Source organism: Lytechinus pictus, chromosome 12, assembly GCF_037042905.1.
Source record: "Lytechinus pictus isolate F3 Inbred chromosome 12, Lp3.0, whole genome shotgun sequence".
Lineage (NCBI taxonomy): Eukaryota > Metazoa > Echinodermata > Echinoidea > Temnopleuroida > Toxopneustidae > Lytechinus > Lytechinus pictus.
The window spans coordinates 27084504-27097864 of NC_087256.1; the positions used below are offsets into that span (position 1 = coordinate 27084504).

The 13361-nt window shown below is 37.4% G+C and overlaps 1 protein-coding gene across 1 annotated transcript; it reads right to left on the bottom strand.

The window, feature by feature from the left end:
- Positions 1–730: 730 nt before the first annotated feature.
- Positions 731–9113, bottom strand: LOC129273088 (fumarylacetoacetate hydrolase domain-containing protein 2-like). The gene is made up of 6 exons (XM_054910139.2): positions 8515–9113; positions 7074–7353; positions 6349–6511; positions 5762–5870; positions 4863–4953; positions 731–2863 (listed from the first exon to the last, which is right to left on the bottom strand). The coding sequence occupies exons 1-6, from the start codon at positions 8790–8792 to the stop codon at positions 2801–2803; spliced, it is 984 nt and encodes a 327-aa protein (XP_054766114.2). The 5' UTR covers positions 8793–9113; the 3' UTR covers positions 731–2800.
- Between the last annotated feature and the right edge of the window lie 4248 nt (positions 9114–13361).

Consider the following 13361-nt stretch of genomic DNA (forward strand, 5'->3'; position numbering starts at 1 on the left):
GCCCGTATTCTGAAGTCAGGTTTAACTTAAACCACAGTCTAAGTCTGTGCTAAAATTATGGGAAGCCAAAAGTATCAAAATTTTTATAAAGTTGTATGTTTATTATGTTTACTGTGCTCTTTCCTGATTCATCGATGGTGAAGACAATCATTTATTTATACTTCCTAGACATTGTGAATGATTTGAGAGCCAAATGAGCTGAAATATCATATCTCTACTGTTAGTGATTTATGTAACAATTGGCTATCCATACTTAAACCACAACTTTAAACCTAAGTTTAAGTTAAACCCGACTTCAGAATACGGGCCCATGAGTTATTCAACTATGTAGAATAGAATTCACAAGAATAAATGATGTATTCTTGATATACCTGACCTTTGAACTTTGGTTACCTCTTTTTTAGAAACACCCTGTATAACTGTTTTTTTAGTAATTAAGCAAAACTTTAAGATGTTACAATTTTCTTATTCACATCGGATTTTGATAAAATTTGAATTGCTTGGCATGATTGATAGTTTCCCTATTTATACATAAAATTAACTATTTGGTGGGGTGGACTTGCCCCTTGAAGACCCGATGAAGGCCTATATGTATTTGGTTAAAGCTCATAATGATAAAATAGGGCTATATACACTGTACAAACCCTTGTTTTGTTTGATGTACATGTAAAGGCCATTGCACACATATAAACTGCATCTGAGAGAGAGAGAGAGATGATATCACAAGAAGTTGAAGTCAAATTAATGCATTTTCAACCAATTTTATTACAAAGAAATTTGGAAAGAAATATTTCCACTGTTCCGGATCACATTTTATTCACATAATTTCAAAATATACTTTAGGTCCTTGTACTTGGGACTGTTGGTTTGACATTTACACGTAAAGGCAATTTCATTGCACGGTCTAAATATCTTAAACTACATAACTTATCAAGCATTTCCTTCAAAAGGAAAATAAATTTTGAAGTGGATTCAAGACATCTATATCTAAATGCTAAACATGATAGGGGAACTCCATTGTTGGAGGAGTTGCTTTTGTTGACAAAAGAATTTCTTACGAGGTTGCATTGATTTGTTTAGGAGTGTATACATCAACCACACCAGCCACATTAGAGACTTTGCTCAACTGAAGATCCTTTAATTTTACATGTTGCAAGAGTAACAAAAAAGAGGGTAGCATTGCTTTTTATGGGGGCAAGTTTTGAATAAAGTTCTTGGCACATCTACATTCAAGAGCATCATTATGTTCAATTAAGAGAAATCTAAATACATGTATATTTTGGTTGTAGTGCAGTAAAATTGGAAAGCTGTATGTAAAGCAAATCTAAAGTTTTAACTGATTACGTGCTTCATAAGTATTAGTTTATTATTACTACCGTTTCAAAATGTTATTCTGTTCACTCACTATTTTGTTATCCAGAATACTAAATACTTAATATTTATTTGCAAGTAACATATATAGTTATAATGTTTATAAACCTCTCAAGTGCTCTGTGATAAACTGTATTCACTACTTCGATGTTGCAATGTCACATAAATTCAATTAAATGGAATTGTAATCACATTTAAGACTGAATTGTTAGTTTTTCCTTGTAATGAAAACAAAGTTCAAGCACGAGACACGACCATATACTCGAAGAGTGCGAGATGACGATACAAATACTGTGATAACAACTGTTACAATATTAAGATGTTACACCATTAAAAATGGTAATTGCCACATGGTCTACACCCACTTGGTCTACACCCACTTCGTCTAATTTCCATTTAGTCTCATCCAACATGGTCTAATCCCAGTTCATCTACGGTGACACGACATCTGCTCCTGCGACATTTGCTCCGGTTTTTATTATCTCTGAGGGCATAGGGTTAGAGTTAGGATTGTAATAGAGTTTTTGGTTCAGAATAATGATAATTAGGGTTTTAGTTATGGAAGTCATATTTTATGTTTGGTTTAACGTGCAGATTTTGCATTGGAGCGATTGTCCCTGGAGCAAATGTCATTGAACCTCATCTACAACATGTTCAGGGAGGAATTAATCGTTGTTTCACTTGACAATGAGGAGAAAAATAGGATATTCCCTATTTTATGTAATAAAATACAAAAGAGTTAGTGAGTGGATGACGTCATCGGTCTCCTCATTTGCATACCCACAAGGATGTGCATATAACTGTTTTGTGAAATTAAGCAAAACTTTAAAATGTCATAATTTTCTTATTTTACATCCGATTTTGATGAAATTTTCAGTGTTATGCTTGTTGGATTTTTCTCTTTTTATTCAAATCAACTTTTTGTTAAGGCAGACTTGTCCTTTAATGCCTGTTAGACCAAGTGATGATTGCACCAAACGGTAATTGACCAAAGTGATATTAGACCAATTGGGTTTTAATAGCCATGGTGGTGTTAGAGGATCTGAGATTTAGACCATCTACTAGTGGACTGAGTGGATACAAACCAGGTAAAATATACAGATACAGAAGTTTAAAAATATCTTGATTTTGCAGTGGACAATTGGGTCAAATATGGCCCAAATAAAGCTTAGCTCCTGGTATGAAGGCTAGGGGCATCAACACCTGCGCTCTTCTGACACCTGCTTTCTAGTGGGTTCTTTCATAAAACTTTTCTCAAAGTTATGCAAAATTTTAATCACAACTTGAATGTGGCCAGCACAATTTCCTATAGATCACATGATCAATTTGATAGTACAAATGTTCTCTTACAAATATTGCAATGGCAATGATTAACAAGGGATCCAAGTGCTGTGCATGCGGAGCAGGTCCAATTTTCAAACTGGAAGCCTCACACGATGCGATTCCTGATCGTCCCAATCTCATCAATTTCACATTCCACGATATCACCACGCTGTTAATGAAAGAGAATATGAAAAGGATAGACAACAGATTATACATGTAACGATATACAGCATTATATAGTGCTTACCGGTAGCTTGAATACAAGTTCAATCTATTGGGACCATTCAAACTAGGGAACACCAATTAAAAAACCTTATGCATATGACATCATAATCTCATAGCGCCCTCCCTCAGAGGATATAGGAATATGTATAAATGGAGTTGTCAGAGATGCGCCAGCTGCAGATCACCAACGCTTGCAAGGCAATGGCTCAAGCCTGGCATCTAAGTTGGCAGCACTATGACGTCAATACTCGAGGTCTGTGAGGAGGAATTCGACTAAAATGAGGTATATGTTTTTCATGATTTTGACAAAAGGATGAATGAAAATTTGAGCTAATTCTAATTATAAATTTATTAAAATTCAGATATTTATTTTTGAGCAAGGGCAGAAATCTCTCCCCAAAGGTAGGGGGGACCAGGGGCTGGAAAATTTGACAAGCCAAAAAAAAAGGTCATCTCGTCCAAAATACATGTTTTATTTCGACTTTGAATGATATATTTCTTTCCATCATAAAAGACCAAAAATAGTAGGGGGGACATTTGATATTGTGTCCCCCCCTGGGATTTCCGCCCGCGTTTTTTAGGTCACTCGATCTTATACATGTAAGCTTATAGCATGATATAAACTATATACAAGTATTATACAACAATCTTCATGCATTCCTTGTCTCCACAGCAATTGTAATTACGTACTGAAATGCACTTGGTGCAGTTTGATAGGTTGTGATCAAATATACCATTGAATCCTAGGATTTGTTAATGATTATATATTTGATGAAACCGGAACCATAGGATTAACAGACCCGGGGTTGTTTCACAAAGATTTAAGTATGACTTAAGTCGCACTTAAATGCCTAGTTGCGTACGCAATAAAAGGCATGACCGCATTGGTCAGATCATGCCATTAGGACTCGCACTACTGCGTATTAATCAATAAGATTGCGCGTTACATATCATATACGCGTCAGCATTTAAGTGCGACTCTAAGTCATACTTAAATCTTTGTGAAACATCCCCCAGTTCTACATGTTACAAAACATGGAGACGTCTTTTGCGCAGATATATCAGGCAATCACTACTAAGTGCCTCATGAATCCCTTTTGAAAAGTAAATACCTCAATGGACATCATAAAATGCACAAGTGAACAATAAACTACTTCTATTGGGCATTTATACAATCAATGCATACACCTTTCAGCTATAAGCACCTAGAAATGAACTATTCTATTCACCCTATTTTATTATAATCAATGAGGCTTGATGTTTAATACCTGGGGGCCGTTTCATAAAGCTGTTCGCAAGTTAAGTGCAACTTTAGAAACGACTGGTGGACCTTTCTTACGCGCTTAAACCATCGCCAATGAATATACCATTTGCCATAAGAAAGGATCACCAGTCGTTCCTAAAGTTGCTCTTAACTTACGAACAGCTTTATGAAACACCCACCTGGTTTGTATTTCGTGTTTGAAGTGGCTACTACACTTGACCAATTTAGATGGCAGTTTAGGGCATTTTATTGTAGAGTTTGGATACTGGATAGTCCTCTTTCAGTAAGTTACTCTTCGCAGTTTCTTATGCATTACGCTTTGCTCACTAAGCAATATGACCCTTGTTGAAAGCCATCAAAAAAGAATTGGTCAAAGGGTTCTGGGCTCCATACCACAAAGCTTAGCGATGAATAGCAAATAGGGGAGAACACTTCTGATTGGTTACTGGTCAGTATTTTGAACTAAATGCGCATGTAACATTGATTTTAATTGGTCAGTCCATGTAGCGATTGATCGCTAATCTTCGTGTTACAGAGCCCCGGTTGTATCCACAAACCACCACGAGCCATCATCTAACTGTCTGACCGACCCTTCGGAGTTGGGTACAAATGAGCTTTATCGGCACGTTCCCAGAATGTATCTCTGGCCTGTCTTATTGAATGATTACAGGGTATGTACCTTGAGGTAGACAGGTTCTGGTTTCCTGAAGACACCCACTCCTGGAGGTGTGCCGGTCAAGATGATATCACCGGGAACCAACGTGATAAACCTAAAGAAGAACAAAAAATTACATCAAGTTAAAAAAGGAAAGGGGCACCTCTGTTTTAGCCATTTAAGATTAGAGCTTATCCTGCCCCGTCTTACAAAGAGTAACGATTGATCCAATCAATCGTAACTCTATGGAAATCCATCAGTGTCATAATTTTTTCTACAGGAAATTTGCAAAATGTCCTTGGTAAACAAAGAAGAACACACCAAATTGTCAAGAAATCAATGAATTCATGGATATACAGTCATATCTAGAATTTTTTTTAGAACAAAACATGCATTTTATATGTTGACTTTGCTGGCTTTCCATAGTTGTGATTGATCAGATCAATCGCCACTCTTTGTAAGATGGGCCCCTGCATTACAAGACTGACTCCTTAGGTAGCTTGTCAAAAGCCTGTGCCAGGTCATTTAGCAGAAATCCCTCTATAACGGCACTATGTTTCTTTTCATAGCGGCTTCCCTGCATTTCCAATTGTCAAGTCCATGATGAAGTGCAAGGATTGGTAACGAGAGACTGCTTGCAGGATTCTCATGCAAAAGACCTGGGGGGTGTTTCACAAAGATTTAATTATGACTTAGAGTCGCACTTAAATGTCAATTTGCGTGCGTTATAACAGACATGACCGCATTGGTCAGATCATACGAAGAGGACCGTATTGATCAATAAGAGTGCGCATTGCATATCTTGTACGCGTCACCATTTAAGTGCGACTTGAGTCATACTTAAATCTCTGTGAAACACCCCCCTGGTTCAGATTTCTGACAGACTACCTTACATTTGAAATGCAGATTTACGTGTGACTTACTGTGAAATGAACTGAATGAGGGAAGCTGTTTTGAAGATCATCTGCTCGGTATTACTCTCCTGCACCGTCTCTCCGTTAACTCGACACCGGATTCCTAACTTATGGGGATCTGTAAAGAGAAAGAGGGAGTGAGTGAACGCATATCTTCATGAAATCGAATCGGGGATCTATAAAGAGAAAGGGAGTGTACGAATGCATATCTTCATGAAATTGAATGGGGATCTGTAAAGAGCAAGAGGGAGTGTGTGAACACATATCTTCAGGAAATCAAATTGGGAGGGAATTTAATGATTCTAACCAAACACAAAGGAAGAAACTTGATTCGAAATGGAGAAGTTGCATTAGTTACCTAAAGCACAATACTACATGCATTTACCCCCCCCCCCCCCAATTTTATACTCAAACTTCTAAATTAATTTTTAGCCACATTGGTATAAAAATTCTACATTTTATCTTTAAGGATTACACGCTGAATTCAATCTGATACGACATAAGTCGAATCAACTACATGTCTTCCTATACATAATACACATTTTTTATTATTCTTGAATTTCAAAATATATTCTAGCAGTAGTATATTGTTATACCTGATATTGCATCCGTTGTAACGATAGCAGGACCAAGAGGGCAGAAATCGTCCATGGTTTTACCAAGAAGCCATTGCTTCCCATTCTTCTGCATCTGCCAATCTCTAGCGCTTACGTCATGTGCCACGGTGTATCCAAATACATGGTCCATTGCATCTTTCTCCTGCACAAAGAAAATAATGACGGGTGAAATACAAGAGAAATAATTCTCAAAAAGGCATTTATGTGTAAGTATCAGTTTAGACAATTGTGTGCAAGAAGTCTCATTCACATTGGTTAAAAATTGAGGAAGTAATAAGCTTCCCAATATTTGTCACATTTATTTCCACAATATGCTGTCATTCTGCTTCAAGAAATGCGCCTTGAACTACTTCACTGCCAGACTAATGGAAGTACCATGACATATTGTGAGCACTGGGAGAAACTCAGGAAGTTGTTTGATCTGCATTTGCAATGGACCAATTGACCTATCAACTGCCCGATCCAACTGGGCGCTGATTCCAAGATACCCCCTTCAAACTTTGAATGATACATGAAATGAATAAAAATTCAATAACAATAAGCACTATTCTGCCATTAATCTTCCATGACAAACAGAAATGCACTAAAGGGAAGATTCAAGCGCAGATCCAACCGGAACAGACACAATACCATTTTAGGGGCCATAGTTTCCGTACAATAGTCGGCCTCTCAAAATTTGACTAATAAATTTTATCAATGCCAACCTTGATATTCTTGCCGCCCTTTCCGATGACAATCGTCAGCTCCACTTCCCAATCTAACGCATCGGTGAGCTCAGGGTACACAACATCGTCATTGGGACCTATGATGGCACTGGCAAACTTGCTGAAGATGACCGGTTCGGTAGGTATTGGGTAGTTCTGTTCTGTGCAGTGATCTCTGTAGTTCATACCGATACATATCACTTTCTGAGGACCTGTGATTGGGGATAAGAGTTTCACATCGGTCCTCTTCAAAATACGCCTGTCTGGAGATTCAACGACCCTGAAAAATCAAACATATTAAGAGAAAGGTAGAGCATTGGAGAATCGGTGATCGCATTCATGGAAGTGTCACAAATTCAATTTCATAAACATTCTGTAGAAATATAGCACATCTACCTAATTAGAATTCTAAAAGTTTCACAAGACCTGTCCAAGGTACAGTATTAAAAAATCCCATTTTCGTCTATCCAAGTTAAAACTAGATAAGTGGAAACTAGTCTAGTTAACGTGTAATGGGAATGCTTGAAGCCGTCTTGGAAGCGATGTTCTGTGGTCTTCCAAACCAGTTTAGACCAATGATTTAGTGTACATAGAGATATTTTCATGATATTGGTTTATATGCAAATGTAGTAATGGTCAAATTTTATGTACAGAAGTGTACATTTCTGCGACGTTTCACTTATAAAATTACTGTTTATAAAAAAAACTCCAGGAAATTTCAGTTAATACAAAATAATACAGTAATTAAGACTTAGGGAATCCAACCCCCCCCCCCCCACACACACACACATAAAAAAGATAGTAGATGACCATTTGAACAAAACTGCAAACAAAAAAAGGATAGTTATTTGTTTTCAAAAGTTGTTACTACTGGCATCTCAAGTTGGGGTGAAGTACAATAGGGATTGGACATTTCTATCCTTTTCTCTATGACAAAGAAAAATAATTAAAAAAAACAAAAATTTTTAAAATTAAATGTTTAACTAATAATACTGTTTGTTAAGGACAAATAATGTTATTAGAAAGTTACTTTCATCTATTCTAAACTGGGTCCCAAAAGAAACTTATCATACTTGACAAGCGCACTACACTAGACAAATTCCATTGATTTAGTATTAGTTTCTGCCTAGGATAAAGCTAATCCATACCCATTTTAAATTTCTGACTCTGTTTCAGACATGCATAAATCTAAGTTAGGGACATGCTTTACAGCTAGCAGCTATGCACTCTAAGAATAAAAGGAACCAAACATGAATAGAAAGAGAAACAATTGCACCCTGATAGTTTTAGTGATCACTTCACAATGAACAAAAAAAAATTAATGACACTCACTGGAGTGGCGATCGAGTCATTGCCACTGCCTGGCACGAATTTAACTGTGTGAGTGTGATACAGTCATGTTTTCCAGATGAATTTTAAAATATCGTATTTAAACATTTACTTTTGTGCCTGTTGTATGAGGCTCGGCCCGCCTTCAATCAGTTTCAAGGTTGTATCTGGTATCGTCTGATCCGAGCCGCAGAGATCAACAAAATCACCACCAGCTTCTACCTCCACGCCCACCCGGCACTTGCCCGACTCCTCGAACTGGACGAACCGCATGCTGTACAGAAATCTGCGACAAAAAGTAGTGGGCTGGTTCCAGAGCTGAAAGTTGGTCGCACTCTGATTTGGAATGGATTTTAATGCTCTTGCAACTTGACGAAGTTGGTTAAACATTTGGGGAGGCGTGTACAATCGCGAAACGAGTTTTAAAAGTATTATTATTTTAGCGACCTTCGTTATCTTCTGTCAGCTCAGCTCAGCTGATAGCGCTTAATCGATGTCAAATTGTCAATAAATAAAACTAGTCTGAAATCAGGCGTTTGTGTTATAAGACCCCGATTTGGGTTCCGCCCCCTCCCTTTACTACTGACCTCCCCTCCGATGGTTTGCGGAGAAGGCCGAAGCTGGAGGGGGAAATGCATACATTCATAATTTCATTATAAATGTCACTAAATTCAGTTTGACCACAGCCTTTACTATTCAACTACCTTCTATATTCTTTTCAATAAATTCATGCGTTGTATATACTAGTGTAAGAACTAGTGGAGGCGCCACTGTCCGTGTGTGTGTGGGGGGATATATGTGAAGAATAGAAAAACTAGAATGAGAAAGAAAGGGCCTATCAGAAAGAGTCATAGGACTCTATTCAATTGAATTTAAAAAAATTTGCTTCCAATTAAGGCCCCGCCGCCAGGGTAAGCTTCGGAGCTTTGTACACCCCTCCCCCCCCCAAAAAAAAAAAAAAAAGTTCCACGACCAACAAAAAAGGGTAATAAAGGAAAAAGGTGATATTATGATATCATTTTCTGATAATTACTTAAAAATGCATCACAAAATTTCATTTTCATTAAAAAAAATTCGCTCGCTCACAAAATATGACCCAGTATCAATAGTGCCTCCTTACATTGTGACTTATTAAAAAATTAGTAGCAGTATGGATGAAATACCACACACTCAGGGGCGGATCCAGGATTTTTAACCAAAAAATAGTATTTCGTCCACGAAAAAATTTGACAAGCAAAAAAATGAATAAATAGAAATAAAGGTTTTTAACCAAAAATTAAAGATATTTCGTCCACGAAAAATTTTTGACAAGCAAACAAAAAATAGTCTTCACTTTCAAAAGGTGGGGGCACACTTCTGTATTTACGGCATTTTTACATTTTAATTGTGCTTCTCAAAAGGGGGTACGGGCCAGCTCCCCCCCCCCCCTGGATCCACCAGTGCACACACTTTAAACCAGTTTAGTCAATGGCGTACCTAGGATTTTCCACAAGGGGGGGGCAAAATCGGCCGCCAAAAAATTTTACAAGCAAAAAAAAAAAGGTCTTCAATAAACAAAATAAAGGTTTTCGTATACCAAAAAAAAAAAAAGGTCTTCAAGCTCGTCAGGGGGGGCAAAAAAGGTCTTTTAAGCTCGTCCGGGGGGCAGGTATATGTCTTTTGTATGGGTTGTGGCTCGTCAGGGGGGACAGAGTGCCCCCTCTGCCCCCCCCCCCCCCCGTAGGTACGCTAGTGAGTTTAGTATACTTTTATCATTTATCTTTAATGTAGTCTTTGAACTGCGAATATAGCCTATATACTCTACGTCAATAACTTCATAGAATGGACACTCCTTTAAATCGCAAGAATTCGGGGTTTTAAACCCCCATTCAACCGAGAGCAAGACCTCTGAAAGACTACTGTAAGACCATGAAACTTGCTTGATCTTTCAAAGGTCCTTCAGCGAACTTTCAAAGATATCTGTCTTTCACGATTCCTCGTGAGTCTCAAAACTTTTTGAAACGGTTCAAAACAGTCTTTCAGCGGTCTTTCAAGACAATGGTCTTTTGGTGGTCTTTCAGCGGTCTTTCGATGAACTTTCAAATTTCTTATTACTATTTCCATGATCTTTCGACAGTCTCTCAAAATTTTTACGGAGATCATTGTAAGACTCATGAGAGACTGAAAGACCAGGAAAAGTCCATGGAAAGAACTCTGACAGATCAATCATTGTTGCATACAAGATCTCTGAAAGATATCTTTAGGACTTGTCTAAGTCCTGTAAGTAAAAGAAATATCAATTAGTCTTTAAAAGTTCTTTAAGGGGTCTTTCTGAGCCATTCCATTGAGATGACAAATTTCAGTGATCTTGGAGACTACTGTAAGTCCTTGCCAATAATATTGTTGGTCTTTCACAGGTCCTTCAAAGGTCTCCTCTATGTGGAATGGGGGCCTTACTGATCATCCACGATACATGAAGGATCAAACCAAAGGGCCAAACCCAGGGGAGGATCCAGGATTTTCCAAAGGGGGGGCACATTTTCCCGAGAAAATTTTGAGCAAGAAAAAAAGAAGGTCCTCGGTTTAAAAGGGGAGGGCACACTAATGTTATAACGGCATAATTACATTACAAATTTTGATTGTGCTTCTCAAAGGGGGGGGGGCAAGCAGGGGCGTCGATCCGTTTTTCAGATTGGGGGGGCAAAATCATAAATCAACGTTCCAAAGGCGTTCGATCACACAAAATGAACAAACCACCCCCCACACACATAGGCCTATATATATATATAGGCCTACATATATATATATATATATATGTACATGATTCATGAGAAAGAGACACATATCTCACCAACAAATTAATATGCGAGCGCGAAGCGCGAGCTGAAATTTTTTAGTATACTGACTGGAAACGGGAAAAAGGTACCTGTTTAGGACTTTTTGTAGTAACTCATGAGGACGACATGTATCTCACTAACAGATAATGAGAGTGCCGAGAGCGAGCTGAAATTTATTTATATTCTGACCTGAAAGCTTGATATTCTAAGCGTTTTGAGTACCAATAATTAAGATGGGTATTTAAATGAACAATAGATGCGAAGCGCGAGCTGAAAATTTTGACATTTCTAACTGAAAAAATGACAGTTTAATGGACGTTTTTAATAAAGAACAAGATATTTATCCAACAAAAGATTGTTGCAAATCGAAGCAGGAGTTCTTTTGAGGTTAAGAACTGAAAAGGGGACAATTTAACCTATCTAATAACGAAAAGTATGGGTTTTTGCTACAAAAATTATGCGAGCGCGAAGCGCGAGCTGAAAATTTTTATATAAACATAACAACATCGACACAAATTACCACACACACACTCATTTGGATATCTGGAGGGTAATATTTTCGGATAGGCTGCTAATCTCGGAAGAAGAAAAAAGAACGATTTCACATGCTATCCGATTTATGGTGTATTTTGTTTTTGTCACTCCATTGAAGTTAATGGTAGGCATTGGGTTTGTCTTTAATTAACAGGAATTACAGATGGGTGATAAGCATGGGAAATCGACATGGAAAAAGATCTGAAATATTTATGTCATTCTTAAACCGAAACAGGCCTTCAAAGTTGATTTAAAATGTCATTTGAATTTCCCATAGTCATGGAATACAATGTCAACTTAATATTTGACATGTTTGAAACAAAATTGCCCGCTGATGAAATGGCTTGAAAAAAAAGTTACCAAAGAAAGGAAACAAACTGAATATCAAATCTAAGATTCTTAGGTTCGATAATGATTTTTCGGATGTGCTGCACAGATTCGAGGAATACACGATAGATTGGGATGAATAAAAAAATCATACCTTAAAAAAGATTTCATTATCAATGTCTTATCAAAATCTCAAAAGCATAGCACTTTTTCCGTATTATCCATACGGCCAATAATGCCTAAAATGTGCATTGTGTGCGTCTATCGCAGGCCTATATTAACCATCACTGTACTTCTTTTAAGAGCCAAAAAGATTTTGTGTAATTTCACCTCCCAATATGACTTTAATTTGAATAAATCCAAAAGTCAATTCTATCACCATTGACCTAATTGACAAACTTAAACTACAAAAAAAAATAATTCATAAACATGTAAGTTTATGGTAAGATAATACACTAATACTACAAATGAACAATACGAATGAACGTATAACGGGACAATCAGATAATGGCGCCTTATTAGGATACATCTTTCTAATCAATATTTGACAGCAAGATCATCACCCCCCCCCCCCCCTTCTCTAGGCTCTCCCCTTTTTCCCCCATCTCTTTCTCTCTCTCTTCCCCTCTCCTTTTCTCTCTCTGAAAAGAGAAGGACTTGGGTTCACCGAACTCTCTATTCACCGTGTTCAGTGATTGGATATTACCATCTAATTTATAATTTTGCTTTGAACGAAACTGACTAAAACTAACCGGTCGCTTTGTAGAGAGGGCGGTGTTCAAGAGAGGAACACACGGACGTATATCAGGAAGTATTTTCTCCGCTTTATTGTTTGCTCCAGGAAGCTGCTAGATTATAAGGCCAAGCCAGGATATAAACGAAAACAAAGATAATAGATAGCACAAGACTTGATATGCAAAGCGTAATACCCCGGCGTAGCACACTTTAAAAACGCTGTTTAAAATTTTATACAACGGCCGCTGTAGAGTAGAGTAACAGTATAAACAACCATGCTTATCTATTGAAGATTAAAAAATAAGAATTAAACTGTTATAACTGTTATAACTTCTGTAAAGGGTCATATATCAAACAGCCTTGTTTAAACAAAAAAAAAACAATAGCGTCTAGCTTCTTCACTGTGCAAATGGGCGAGTTGAAGTTATTCCACGCACTATTTCTCTTTTATTATACCAGGGCCTGTATGTCTAATGAAATAATTATATTTGAATTGACGAATCAATATAGGCTCAAGTCTAAATAGTGGCGATTTCACATTGCAGTC